Source organism: Mustela lutreola, chromosome 8, assembly GCF_030435805.1.
Source record: "Mustela lutreola isolate mMusLut2 chromosome 8, mMusLut2.pri, whole genome shotgun sequence".
NCBI lineage: Eukaryota > Metazoa > Chordata > Mammalia > Carnivora > Mustelidae > Mustela > Mustela lutreola.
Genome location: NC_081297.1, coordinates 113,150,794 through 113,166,337, shown reverse-complemented (window position 1 = coordinate 113,166,337; position 15,544 = coordinate 113,150,794). Strand labels below are relative to the sequence as shown.

Below are 15,544 nucleotides of genomic sequence, written 5' to 3'. Positions count from 1 at the left end.
GCTTTACCTTCATACTGATTTGATATCAGAATTGCCTACATACTCAGACATCTGAGCACATTGAAATCTTGTTCTAAATTGTCTTCATTAGTGTTTACAAACAGACCTATACAGTACAGGTCAGGCTTTCATATGTTTTACAAAGCTAATGTATCATTATAACTTCTGTTAATGTCAGTTTAAAAAAACTATTACTTAACACTATATATATTTCATTAAACATTCATATGAGAGATCAGTTTAATAGCCTCTGGATAAAATCATTATAAGTTAATTCTTTTTTAAGATTTTATTTATTTATTTGACACAGAGAGAGAGATCACAATTAGGCAGAGAGGCAGGCAGAGAGAAAGAGAGGAAAGCAGGCTCCCTGCTGAGCAGAGAGCCTGATGTGGGGCTTGATCCCAGGACCCTGAGATCATGACCTGAGCTGAAGGCAGAGGCTCAACCCACTGAGCCACCCAGGAGCCCCAAAATCATTATAAGTTAATTTTTATATATAGCTCACTGACTTCTAGATAAACAAATTAAAAAATCAGTGGTAGATTTTCTAAAATATATAAATTTTATTATATTTAAGTTATAGTAATAATTACAGCAATGATCAAATATTTATGTCACATATTATGTTCAAGACATTATTCTAATAACACATTTCACTCCCCCAATGATAGCCCTCTGAGGTAGGTACTATTATTTTTTTCCTCTTTTATAGATGGGGAAATCAGGAGGATGAAGGTCAAAGTAACTTGCCCAAGATCCCATACTAGTAAGTGGAAGAGTTAGAATTTAAGTTCAGGGATTGTTACTCTGGAATCTGTGACCTTGGCCACTACTCTATACTGCATCTCAGGGGATGGGGAAGAAAATCTAACATCTATTTAGCATCTGTTATATGCCGTACACTAACAGTAGCTTATTTCATTTGCTTCTCCATAAACTTTATGAGTTGAGTTTCTATCATTCCAATATTAAATATGATCAAAATTAAGGATAAGAGAGGTTAAATACTTCTCAAAATGGTGAGACTATTAGGTGAGCACTCCCAAATTTGAGAGCCAAAGGGAGGCAAATAGTCAAGTCTGATTTTCTAAAATTTTCTGGATATGGTTGTATCACCTCCCAGTATTGACGCTCTGCTTTCTGTTTAACCAGGAAAATGAAAGCAGTTGGACAAAAACTAGTGTCCCTACAACATCTAAACACCTAAAACAATCTCTACCTTCCATTCTACTGAAACTATTTTAATAAGGTCACCAATGAACTCTACATTGCCAAATCCAACGATCAGTTTTCAGACCTACCCTTGCTTGACCTCCTAACGTATTTAAGATAGCACAGGACTCCATCTTCCTTAGTGTTTTCTTTCCCTAGCTTCTAGACCACCTACAATCTCCTCCATTTTTTCCTATTTCACTATCCTTTGCTCGTTTGTTGTCATATCTTCCTCCTTCCCCTCTTCTCTATCTGCTTCCACTCCTTTTGTGATTTCATCCCATCACTGAGAAGTTCCAAAATTGAATTCAGCCTGACCTCTGCTCTAAGCTCTATTTATGTCTACCAGAACTGTACATCTGCACCTTTCTGATGTCTAGGAACAATCTCAGTCTTCACACCGCAAAACTCAATTTTATCCTTTAATTGCTGAAGGAAAAGATCTTAGAATCCTTGATGCTTTTGTTTTACTCACACCCCACATCTAATCTTTCAGCAAATTCTGTGCCCTCTATGTTCAAAATACACTCGGAGCCCAGGCATTTCTCACCATCCTCACTGCTCTCCCCAGGTCCATGCCACCATCATTTCTGCCTAAATTCTCACAATAGCCTCCTAACTGGTTCTGTTGTCTGTTTGCACCCTATTCTCAACATAACAGCTAAATGATCCTATAACAAATCAGATTGTGTAATCTCTCTGCTCAGAAATAGCCACTGTCTTCCTATGTCTTTTAAAATAAAAGCCACAGTCTTTACAATCATCTACAAGGCCTTAAATAATCTAATTTATTTCTTATCTTATTGCTTACTAGCTTAATGGCCTCCTTAATATTCTTTTAAAATGTCAGGTATATTTTTACCTCTGGGCCTTTGCACTTGCTGGTCCCTCTGCCTGGAACCCTGTTTCCTGGTTTCCACAGCTATTCCCACTGCCTTAGTTCTCTGCAGGGATCCATTTCCGAACTTCTTCAGATTGTTTACTCTGAAGTTACTTTATCTGGGAGGATTTTCTGAGCATGTCATTGAAAACAGATTTATTATTCCTTGAGCAGCACCTTCTAACATTCTATAATTTAGTAACTTATTTTGCTTACTGGCTATCTTAGAGCCTCCAATAGAATATGAACTCCATAAAGGCATGAATTTTTGCTTGCTTTTATATTGCTTTATTTATAGTACTTAGATAATGCCTGGCCAAAAATGGTGTTAAATAAATATTGGTGGATGCTCTGGTTTCTCTTCAGATCGAATAAATATTGGTGGAATGAATAGTTGGCTTATCAAACAAGTAGCACATTGGAAGCAAGAAGATAACCAAGTGTTCAAGTCTCAGCCAAGACAACTACAAGCTCTGGGGTCCAATGAGCTGAACTTTTTTTGCTTGCCAATGTGTATCTTTGTTTTCTGGCATAGTGCCTGGCATATAATAGCTGCTTAATAAATATTTTTGAATTCCCATCTTACAGAGCAGCCCACATTAGTTAACTTTTTATTAAAGTATACTTAAGACCTCATTTGAGGGGCTCAGTCAGTTAGCTCCTGCTTCGGGCTCATGTCATGAGCTCAGGGTCCTGGGATCAAGCCCTCTTCTGGGCTCCCTGCTTAGTGGGGAGTCTGCTTCTCTTCTCCCTCTCCTTCTGCTACTCCCCACTCCTCATGTTCATCTCTCTCTCTCTAATAAATAAATAAAATCTTAAGGAAGAAGAAAAAGATTTCATCTGAATTTTGGTTTTTAGTGTGACCAGAATCTAATCAGTAGGACATGTCTAAACCATGTGAGAAAATACAGTTGTTTGTCCCTCTAAGAGGGCACCAAAAAATTGCTAAAATGTAATGCATATTTCTTATTATCTCTTGGCAAAGAGAGACTACAGAACATAGCAAGATAAGTTTAATAGCATTTGGATAGTGATACACAAACTTGAACAGATGCTATGAGGAATTCCAGTAACTGGACTAGATCACCCAGCCATACCTCACATTCCAAACCTGTCGTTGTGGGAGTTAGCACGTCCAATACAGTGAAGTCTGATGGAGTAATCATTTCTGGACCTATTAGAAATGAAGATATCCTTTCCATTAGTGGAATGGTATCTATCATATAAGGAATTTGCATGCAGTAGAACGTGTGCTAAGGAACTTTATACAGATAATTTCATTTATTCGTTGCAAGAACTCCATCAAGTAGGTACAATACTCTTATCATTTTACAGATAAGGAAATGAAGGTATAGACAGGTAAGCTAGGAATTCAAACTTGGGATTCTTATTCCAAATCTCAGATTTTTAACCACCATTCTATAAACTTCTTCACCGTCTTGATGGTGTCAACGCAATTGTCTGAACAGGTAAAAATATCAGTATCACTGAAGAGTGCTCAGGAGTTACAAATTCTATTGCCTTTTAAAAATAAGTAGTGAAGCTAATTTATTTCCCTTGGTGAATTTCTAGAATGTTTTCCTTGCAGGAAGAATGGATGGGGCTTTGAGTCCCATGTGGACCACCAGTGGGGGTGCAATGAAGAAGGGATCCATAGACAGGGAAGATGTGATTGGTAAACACATGTGTAAGGCACCTTCAAAATCTATTGTTAGGACTCAAGTCATCTCTAAAATAGTCAAAGTCTGAAGGACCACAGAAGAGCCAAAAGGAATGGTTGAAATTTTGTCTAGCTATAATTGGTATCCACTGTTGAGTTGATATTGCCCAAAAATGACTGTATTCATTTCTTGTTGTTATTGTAACAAATTATTACAAATTTCACGGCTTAAAATATCATCAATTCATTATCTTGTGGTCCTGGAAATCAAAGTCCTAAAAATGAAGGTATCAGCAGGGCTGCATTCCTTCTAGAGGCTCCAAGGAAGAATCTGTTTCCTTCCCTTTTCCGACTCTTTGAATTGCCTGACTACTTTGGCTTATGGTCCCATTTTCCATCTTCAAAGCCATTGAATTATATCTTCAAATTTCTCTCCCTTCCCTTCTCTGATTGTGTCATCCTGTCACCTTCTCTGACTCTAACACTCCTGCCACTCTCTTATCAGGTCCCTTGTTATTATACTGGAAACACATGGATTAATATAGGATAATTTCCCCATTTCAAGACTCTTAACTTATTCACATTTGCAAAGTCCCTTTGCATGTAAGATCATATTAACAAATTCTTGAGATTAAGAGATCAACATCTTTGGAGGGCCATAGTTCAGTCTATCACAATGATAGAAGAGAAAACTTACTTTTTCAGTGAAATAAATTCTCTAAGTAACCTTAATTTTGTGCTTATTTTATCATTTCTAATTTAAGAATAAAGAACAACAAAATTCCCATTCCTTGGTCCTAGGAGCAGTGTTCATGTTCTAGAAGATTACATCTTCTAGAAAATATGAAACAATACAAACCTAAATATTTTTATTGTTATCATCATAATCATTTAAGCCATAGAAGAGGAAATAAAGTTCTAGTCCAAAATAAACACAGAGTCATGGAAAATTCTAATGACTTACAAGGATTAAATGTATGCCAAGTGATTAGTCCAGCGCTTGGCAGGTGCTAAATATTTGATAATTGGGAGCCAGGAAGAATAGTGGGAATAGTAATAGTTATTGAGAGGTTTATGTATGTCGACAGTACTTCAATTTTTAAAATTTTGTTTATTTAGATGATTGATTCAGAACATTTTTATTTTTAAAATCTCTTGGAATGGACTCTGAAAGCCATAACCCTTACATAAGGTCACAACACCTACCTGCCTTTTTAAGTAGATAATTTAATTAGAAATACAGTGAAGCTATGATAATATAACCAAAAAAAAAAAAAAAAGAATAAGTATCTGAACTTTTCTAAAGTATAACCTCCGGAAAAATAATACATTTGTCAAGCCTTACTGTGAACAGATTTATCAAACTCTTTCCTATGCCAAATTTCCTAGAGAGGGAGAGAGTGAGGTATGAGCCAGAATGTCCACTCCAGAGGCTGGGACAGAACAAAAATGGAAGTGCCAAAGGATGACTTCATTTGCATGAGCCTCTCTTCAGAGTCTACTTAACGACTGCGAATATTTATGCACGATTTAGCGACACCCAAATTCTAAGTTTAAAATGTGAGGGAAGTCCTTGTTATCTGTACTACCGAAATAGAGGAAGCAGTAAACCAAATGATGAAGCTGTTCAGAAAACCTGGTGTTCAGGGGCGCCTGGGTGGCTCAGTGGGTTAAGCCACTGCCTTCGGCTCAGGTCATGATCTCAGGGTCCTGGGATCGAGTCCCACATCAGGCTCTCTGCTCAGCAGGGGGCCTGCCTCCCTCTCTCTCTCTCTCTGCCTGCCTCTCTGTCTACTTGTGATTTCTCTCTGTCAAATAAATAAATAAAATCTTTAAAAAAAAAAAAAAAAAGAAAACCTGGTGTTCAGAAAACCTGGCATGCTGAGCCAGTGAACAGCTACGGAACGCAACAAAGTGACTGCTGGGTTTTCAAGCCAATGGGTAATACCGATGTCAGTTAGCCGTTATTAAGTGTGCTAAGACTTAAGTTACATAATGCTAATCTCAGGGTCTCAAATGGTAACAATAGCTGTAAACATGGGTAGAGACGGCTTACCTGGTGGCACTAATGCAGGTTCTGTGGGAATCAGAGGTATGCCTACAAAAAAACAAAAACAAAAAATGAAAACAAAAACCAAAAAGCACAAAGATACACTTCCTTAATCTGCTGTGCTTAAAATGAGGTCCATATATACTTCCAAAAGGATCTTTAGCTTCCAGAAAAATGTTTTGGGGGAGAAAACACAGGAGGGGTGTCAGAGGGAAGATTTATATGTTTTAGAAGTAAAAACAACAAAACAAAAAAAGTGGAAAGGATATTAAAGAAGAATCTTATAAAAGTCTGTTGTCTAAAACTTCTGTTTATAACCACTTGCCATCAGTAGAGAAAAAAATACGTATGTGTTTCATTTTTCAGAATAAATTAGGAACATTTCCCACTTACAGTCTCCTGGATAAACGCATTTGAGGGTGACCTCATCAAGGATCATATTTTTAGGACAGTAGGGCAAGCATCCTTCAACCCTTTACATAAAAAAAAAAAAGTGAAAAAAGTTTAAAATAAAAAAATACTGTATTTAATATATGCAATAAACACATATTCTTCCTGAAAGTCTTCTACTCTGTTTGCCAAGCAGTAAGGAGTGCTCCATTTGTTGTTTTCCATCATACTTCATTTTATGAAATCCCAATCCCTAAGGGATGATAAATAGGTATCATTCATGATTCATGAAGAATCTGAACACAGCATTTTCAAAGCATATGCTTGTGTTTGGAACACACTAAAGCCATGCTCTACAAATCACTGGAAATGCAGAAGAATCATTTATTGTGATTTTAATCTGTATTTGTTGTTCTTTCCACTCTTACATTCCTCCAAATCTCAGTTGATAGAGATGCTTTTTAAATATCCTTGCCTTAAAGACACTGGCACAACAAAAGAGACATTCAGTAGCTCTCCCTGAGTACTATTAAGTCCTAAATCATTGAAAAGGTATTAGGACTCTCCAGGTGGAATGGATGGAGGTAGAACATGGTTGCTGTTCTTCTAGAACAGGGAGGGGAGGAGCAGAAGGGGTGGTTCTCAAGACCCCAAAAGTTTGGCAGTGCCCTGGGAGGGTATGGTTGTATATAAGTCTATGGATATTGGATTGCAAATTCCAGGATGTTCGGTTTTCTTAAGGATCTCCACTTCTCATGCATGGCACGGAAGCAAAGCAGGGGTCCCAAATTTGAAGGCGCTATGGCTTGAATGTCTTGGGCCAAAGACAAGAGTGGTCATCTGGAATGCTTTTATCTAAGGGAATGAAGTCAATATAAGTAGTGAGGTTACATTTTCTTTCTTGTCTAATTGATGCTCAGAGTCCAATTTGTTCTAATTCAAAGAAAATAAATGCAATCTTTTGTGTATAACCAATTGGATTCATACATGCTAGAGAGAATAAACACAAATGTTTTTATAAAAAGCCTTGCTTATCTGACTTTCAAATACACTAGAAGTTAGTAATAACATTTTAAATATTTTTAGACATTTCCGGTTTTAGACATTTCCAATATCTGTAGAGAATCTGAATTAAAAATACTCAAAGCCTCTTTCCAGTTCAAGATGAAAATGAACCTGACATTAGGAGTAAGTATTGCCACCAGAGGGCACTAGTTGACGGAAAGAAATTCAGGCAACACTTTAAAAAAAACACACAAAAAAACAAGGAAAGCTAATTTCTCTTCTAACATGAGACACATTTAGCCATCTCTTGGATACCTCCCTCACAGATTATTTTTTTACATAAATAGCTTAGTTTATGTGACCAATTGTTTATTTTATAAAATGAATTTGAATAATAAAACTTCAACTGGTGTATGATATTCCTAGTCTATTCTAAATTTCATCAAACAAAACACAAAAATTAAAGTTACTATATGGATGGAAAGACTAGGGACAGTAAGTTATCATTAAATTAAATAAACATCAATTTTTTGTGCAACTCAATTACTTCATGATTTTTTTATGCAAGTCAAAACCAAAGCCACTTAAAATATTTTGCAAAAATCAGTAACTTATTCCTTTAAAACGCCTTCATAGTTGCACACAGCAGATTCTTCTTTATTTTGTCACACCACTGATCATCTATTCAACTTCTGACTGATAAATAAATGCCTCAGATGTAGACCATTTCTTATAATAGGTATATTACATAAGGGAAAAACTGTATTTACATATGGGCTCTATGGTATGCTAGTTGGCATCTTTTCTCATAGAAGTTCTCGTTTCCACTAGATATTTTTGTTTTTAACACTTGCTATGTGCCAGAAATTGCAAAAATCTAGAAGGAGTGCTCAGTGCTTCTGTAGAAGGAGGATGGTGGTTCTGTGGGGGGCTTGGAGAGGGGAGCAGAGGTGTGTTAAAGCCCCAGCTCCAGGGCGGCTTGGTGGCTCAGCTGGTTAAGTAACTGCCTTCGGCTCAGCTCATGATCCTGGAGTCCCAGGATCGAGTCCTGCATCAGGCTCCCTGCACAGGGAGTCTGCTTCTCCCTCTGACCATTTGCCCTCTCATGATCTCTCTCAAATAAGTAAATTAAATCTTAAAAAAAAAAAAAAAAAAGCCCCAGATCTGTACTTGAGTCTTCCTCAGGAGAAATAATTAGGCATCTCAGTGCAGGGCAGAGGGAGAAGCTGAAGGAAGACAGAGATGAGAAATCTTGGGAGAGGCAAAGTTTCATCCTGAATCTCTTCTCTGAATCCTAACCGAAAGTTTTAGAATAAGCTACAGACCAAACTACAGAAGCACTGAGCATCTGGGTTCAGCTGCCTAGGAGATCGGTTATACCACAAGAAATAATACGCTAATTCAAACTATAGCTCATTTCCTCCCCTGTGCCTGGGTGGGCGATGCTCTCTGCCCTCTGTCTCCCTTCCTTGCCCCAGTGCCCAACTCATTGTGCCCCCCCTTCCCTGTTGTGTCCCTTCCTCCTGAGGGCTACCAGAAGAGGCAGGAAGTAGGTGTGTGAACGTGAGAGGTCCAAGTGAATGCTGGCCATGTCTCCTTTTTATACAGAATTAGCTGTTCTTATTTTTAAGAAAATAGAGGGATGCCTGGAAGGCTAAGACGGTTAACATCTTCTGCCTTCAGCTCAGGTCATGATCTCCAGGTCCTGGGATCGAGCCCTCCTTCGGGCTCCCAGCTCAGCAGAGAATCTGCTCTTCCTCTCCCTTTGCCCCTCCCCCACTTTTGCACACTCCTTCTCTCAAATTAATAAATAAAATCTTTTTTTAAAAAAGAGAGAGAAAGAAATAGAAATAGAAATACTTCCTTCTCTCTGCTCCCATGGCACTTCATACCCAGTAGAGGTTCAATTCCTGGCCCGAGTGTCTAGAAACTGTGTCATAGAGAGCAAATTGTGTCACCTCCCTGTGCCTCTTTATCCCCCCCGACAGTGGGGATAAAGAGATGACCCAATTCACAGCACTCGGCACCGTGTGAGTCACTCTACAAAGACTACAGTGTGTTAGTTGTTTTCATTATTGCTTCAGCCCTCTTTCCACTGTATTATCATTATTGGGTTTTGTTTCTGTCCTCTTCCTAAAGACTGGAAAGAAGTGCTGTGTCTCATTCATTCATGTGCCCAGAACCTTTTGTAGACCCAGTGTCTATCACAGAAATGAAGCTCACAGAGGCCTCATGTAAAATGATCCTTTAAAAAATATTCCCTCCTATTACTGTTCATTTCTTTGTTCTCCTTTACAGCAAAACTCCTTAAAAAAAAAAAAGAAGAAGAAGAAGAAGAAGAAGCTGTTTATACTCTGTCTCTGTTTTGGCTCTTCATATTCTCTGTTTTGCCAAATCTAATGAACAATTTTGTTCTCAAATTTGATATCCTCAAAACTAAATTCCTGACTTTTCCTACAGATTGCTCCCCTACCGTGCTCCCTACCTCAATAGATGGCAACTAAGTCACCCCATTAAGTGGAAACATCTAATATTTGAGCAATTTTTACTACAAAAATGGTAATTTCAAATGGTTCTACCTAAAAATTGCTGATGCCTAACCTTGAAACTAACTCCTTTATCTCTCATGATTAATATTAAATCTGTAAAACCCATGGCCCTAAGTTCAAAATATATGCAGAATCTTCACACTTTTCACAACTTTCAGGGCTAGCATCCTAGTCAAATCCCTTTCACATCTTATCTGAATTACTGACCAGTTCTGCCCTTGTCCTCTGCCTTCCCAATAGTCAGTACAACAGCCAGAGGAAACTTTTTAAACATAAATCAAACCATGCCACTTCTCTGTCCAAAATATACCAGAACATTGCTCAGAGGAAAAAACAAAGTCCCCACAATGGACCACAAGGCCCTATGTGATTTGCACACCACCATGACTCTCCAGTTTCATCTCCTTTAGTTTTGTTCACTTTGTCCCAACTAACTGACTTCCTTGTTTATCTTCACACATACCAGATATATTCCCACCCCAGGACCTTTGCACTGTTCTCAGATCATTCCCCAGACATTCACATAGCCAATTCCCTTCCTTCCTTTACATCTCTGACCACACACTACCTTGTTCATGTGTTTTTCTCTGATCACTCTATGTTAATTAGCAAAGACACACATGCCTTATGCTCTCTGTCTCCCTTACTTTCCTTTCTGTTTCTCCACAACAACTATCTCCATCTAACAATATATTGTATTACACATTTATGTTTTCACTGGCTTATTCTCTGCTTTAACCCAACAAAGTGTAAGCAGCATGACGGGAGATACTTTGTTTCATTCAGTACTACATTCATATCAGCTAGAATTCCTGCCACATCACAACCCCTCAATAACTACTGCTTGAATACAAGGAAATGAATTCTTTATTAAGTATAGAACACATACAAATGAGTCTTGAGAATGGTCTTTTACTTTTAAAATTCTAAAAAAAAAAAAAAAATAGTCCATTGAGAGAAGAATGTGCTAGTGCTGGAAGTTGTGCATTGAATGGTTAAACACGACTTACGGTGGGAGAAATTTACACGCTTGCGCCTCAGGGTCACTGCATGTTTTAAAGCAGGGAGTGGCACAAGGTTCGTATCTCCATTCACACATCCTCCGGTAGGGCACTGCTGCCTGTATTTCTGGAGAAAGAAGAAAGTCTAGATTGCACATATTTTTAATGTACAGCTTGAAATATAATGATTTATGATAGCAACGCTTCTAGGGTTTGACCCCTCCTTGACCATAATGTTGTAGAAAAGACAGAGCTAGGGAAAAAGACATGGCAATAACTTGGTGATCAAAATATTTCATGGTTAGGTTGAATATTTAAATGTTAGTCCACCTTCCAAAGATTTTTAAAACCCAGCAGTTGGAGAAAACAATGAAAAATTCAAAATCTTTTCCCTTTATGTTCACTGGGTTCTAATGATCTACATGTCATAATACTGAACACTTGTTTGGAATTTTACTTTTTGCAAAGTAATTTTTGTCCATTATTCTATTTTATCCTAGAAAGCCTATTGAGTATTATTTTCATTTTATAAATGAAAAAAAAAAATGAGGCTCAGAGGAGCCAAATGACTTGCCAAGTTCAAACAATTAGGAAAATGGCAAGACCAAAGACATGTTTCCTGACATCAAACCTAAGGAGAGCATTCCATCCTTGTTCTCACAGAACTTAGAGCATTACCTTGTACATGGTAAGAATTATCTGATGACAAAAACAAATGAATGGGCTTTAATAATACATGCTTACAGTTATAAAACCTCCCTTGATTGAAGAGTTTCCTTTTACAAATTCTGCTAGTACTCTCTCTTCTCACAACATAGAACAATCTTTCTGTAGCAGTCCAAAATTATATCTGGAGAAGAGAGCTCCATAAAGGAGAAAATTCATGGTAGGTGTTATGTTTCTCAGATTCTGGATACAGAATGGAATCCTAAAGTATGGATAGGAAAATAAAACTTTTTGGAAGGCATCTGTGCATCTAAAGATTAGCGTGGCCATTAGATCTGGGTCACTGGAATTGTGAGTCCTGACAGAGGATTGGTTCTAAGACTAGAGTAGATCCCTAGAATTTCCTAGTTTTAAGAACTCCGCAATGATCAGTTTCTGAGATTCTAATGATGCCATTGGCAACAGTTGTCCAAAACTTAGGTGGGGCCACTGGGTCTGAGTATAACTAGACTGGAGGGGAAACAGAGTGTCAAAACATTCAACTTTTAAGTAAAGTCAAGTAAAAACATCATATCTGCTCTATAGAATGTAGTATAGACATATCAGTGACTTTTTCTCATGAGTGCAGGAACCCTTTTTAATAGGCAAAAATTTGAAGCTCATCTGAATTCCTCAAATCCAAAGACTATCGAGGTTTGCAGAAATTTATCAACAACAGAAAAGGCAAATGAATAAATGAAACAAATGATATGTTAAAATGAAGGAATTTGTTTGGGAGATCCAAGGTATGTGTTAAGCTCCTAGATTTTGAAAAAACATCAGATGAGGAAGTGGAGATTCCTCTCTGAAATTCAGAAAATTCAACAGCTATAAAACTGTAAGGATTTCTAGAAATAAAACCAGGCTTCTACTGAACCAGGGAAATCTTCCAGAAGTCAATGGAACCAGATACCTTACTATTCAAAAGACAGAGATAAACGTGCTGCCTTTATCATTAAGAATCAGGATATTGAGAAGCTGCCTTCTAGGAAAGAAAAAGTACAAGCAGTAGACCCAAGAGATGCAAGAAAGCTCAGTTTCCAAAGTCCAGATAGCCCTAAAAGTAATAACTGGGACCATAAATAAAAGTAACATTATTTAAGGCTGTTCTAAACTATCTGCCAATTAATTTATGTGACATAATAATAACTCTATAAAGTAGGTATTATTATTTCCCCCATTCTAATTTCACATAAACCAAAGACAAAGAGGTTAAGAAACTCACTCACTCAAGGTCATACCAGTTAGTCTACTTAGACTCATTTACAAATGACTTAAAAATTTTTGATATTTTGCCATAAGGTAAATTATCTATTGATTCTCCTTTTGAAGATCTCAGAAACCATACCTTCTATGCTGAAGCTACTTGAATGTTTGAATTCTTCAGAATCATCATATTTTGATGCTTTGACACTAAAATCTGTGAGGATGATGAAAAAGCCTTTTTTGCTGTATAACTCAAACGCACTGTAACCAGGAATCCAGAGCCCCTGATGGTGGAGAAATGTGGCTCTTCGATGGAAGGCTGAATTTGCCTGCCACAGTTTCAAACTGAGAGTGTCATCATCGTGGACATAGAGAAAGTAGTTTGGCCTTTCGGCAGACTCCAAGGAAACAAGTGCCAATGCTGTAAAACATAGAGCAGCATGTTTGATTTCCGCCTGGGTGGGAGATCATCAACACCAGCACTGTAAAATGTATTTGCAAAGACAGAATTGCACAACTGCCATATATAATGAAGACCATCTCTAAGATTTCAGAGATGAATTCTAATATCTTTAAAAAGAAAATTAATATTTTAATGTAATGTATTGTTAGCTCAAAAACTCAAAAAGATCAGTCTTTGCTGAATTCTATTTTTTAAATAATTTCTCGTGTCCCTCAGGGGACAAAAGAAATACCAACTTCGGACCCCAGCACATGCAATTTCATACAAGGAACTGAATGACTGATTGAACACATATTTGTATTTGCAAGCTTTAACATTTTCAAATGCACAGACTCTCCAAAGAGCTAAATTGGATGATCTAAAAGAATAGGAAACAGATCAATTTAGGCATGTCATTGCATTACAATATAACTGGGCTCTTAATGGGTGAATAATCTTGCAAGTGATTTTGCGGCATTAAGAAAAAACTATTTGCTCAACATTATTGTCTATTTCCCAATAGATGGTCAAAGGGCTAATGAACAATTATAAAACATTTGAGAAATGTCATCCTTTTTTGGTAAATGCTTGAAAAAGTTTTCCTCATATTTGTAAAACCCATGATATAAGAGTTTTTTTTTTTTTAATAGAGTTTAGGTTTAATTTCTTAGACCTTAATTTTTTAGGTTTTAATTTAAATCCGTTAGGATTTTTTTAATTAAAACATCACTTAATATAAATCATAAAATGAAGAGCTCGCTCAAATCCAATGTATAATTCCAAAGGCTTTGATTATATCTTAAAACTTGCAAGTCCTTCTGTTGAGCCCTGGAGGATGCAAAGAAGAATAAAAGAAATCTTTTTCAGAGGAAAAGTATGGAACAACACATAAATCGGAACTTCAGACTGTGATAGGGGTTTTTATAGATTAAAAAGAACTAAAGTTTTTTAATAAGAAGAATACAATTCATTCTAACTAGAAAATCATGAGATTTCTCAAAATAGATTAAAAAATTAAGTCTGATTCATTTAATAAATATTTTCTAAGCTCATGTAACACCTCACGAGTGATTCTAAGTAGGGCACCAACGTAGTATAGTATAGCACCAACGTAGCCTGATTATCTCCAGTCAGAAGGGGACACTAACCACTAGTTAGAACAGGTGCCAAGTGAATTGGACCAGTATAGATCTGCAGATGGAAATCAGTAAATGTGGGACCAGGTTCCAGGAAAGACAAGGCCATAAAGGACAAAAGGCTTTCTAGACTCTGATTTATTTTCTTAATACTTAACTACTTTGATATCAAATCAAAATTTCAAATCAAGTCTATAATGGTTACTATGAAAATTTAAGTTATGCTTTATTTAGGACCAAAAATTCAGTCAAATATTTTCAATTCTAATGTATGTATGCTAAAAGATAAACAAAGAAAAGATTTTATATACAAAAGAGATAATTGTTTCGTGTACCAGTCTCTTATTTTATACCCTTTAGGACACCTAAAAAAATGCCTTTAATGTATTAGATCCCCAACTAATAGCTACTACATGAATAAATGAAAAACAATGTAAATGGAAAATGAAATTCCTATTTTCAATTGGAAATTATACTTACATGATGCCTTCTCTTTAAAAAGGCCTGGAGTGATCATAAAATTAAAAAATAAATTGCCATGAATACTACTCCTTGGCAAAGAGAAAATGCTTCTACTGGTCATATTGGCCCCCAGAACAAGGCCACTCTGTCCATAACTTGCCAGCATGTATGGCCCTTCTCCAAGCCCTAGTTAAATGCAGATAAGAGAATAATAAATTGTCATAGGAGTTTTACAATTGGCATTGGAGTTTTACATTTCAAGCTGACATTTCAATGGGATAGATGTTAATAACAAAGAAATACCATAAAAATTATTGTGCACTTAAGTATTTATCTTTGATACAATAAGTGAACTATTTTAAAAAAATAACATACTATAGCAAATTGGAATATATAAATCATATTTAGATTATGTAATTTAAAACATATATATTTCATATATATATATATATATATATATATATATATATATATATATATGTTTACATGTATCTGTATAGTTAAAGCAGTGCTCCTTAGAAGATTGATTCAAGCTTTCTGGATCTCCGTTTTTCTCACCTAGGTGAAAAAGTTTGTGTAGGTAACTCTCCACTCTAATATTGCATGATTTAAAACTATTCTCAATAAACATAAATTTATCTCTATCTATGGCCAGGGATTTTGAAAGTCTTCTAAAAAATCATCTCTCTCTAATAGGTTGCATTGCATGAAAACAGAAGTCACAGACGTGATCTACGATATTTTCTGTTTGGGGAATTACTGACAGTGAGGCATGTCTATAAAAAAGAAAATCAGACGAAGCTCAACAAAGATGTCCAAAGTATTTTCACTTATGCTATTGCT

The 15,544-nt window shown here is 36.5% G+C and overlaps 1 protein-coding gene across 2 annotated transcripts in view; it reads right to left on the bottom strand.

The window, feature by feature from the left end:
- Positions 1 to 15,544, bottom strand: part of OTOGL (otogelin like) — a 133,176-nt gene that overhangs the window by 32,386 nt on the left and 85,246 nt on the right. For both annotated transcript variants that reach the window (XM_059186420.1, XM_059186421.1), the window contains 7 exons: positions 14,720 to 14,887; positions 12,804 to 13,082; positions 10,760 to 10,877; positions 6,199 to 6,278; positions 5,780 to 5,853; position 4,937; positions 3,193 to 3,263 (listed from right to left, as the gene is read on the bottom strand). In XM_059186420.1, coding sequence (XP_059042403.1) covers positions 3,193 to 3,263; position 4,937; positions 5,780 to 5,853; positions 6,199 to 6,278; positions 10,760 to 10,877; positions 12,804 to 13,082; positions 14,720 to 14,887 — 791 coding nt within the window. The remainder of the gene's footprint in view (positions 1 to 3,192; positions 3,264 to 4,936; positions 4,938 to 5,779; positions 5,854 to 6,198; positions 6,279 to 10,759; positions 10,878 to 12,803; positions 13,083 to 14,719; positions 14,888 to 15,544) is intronic.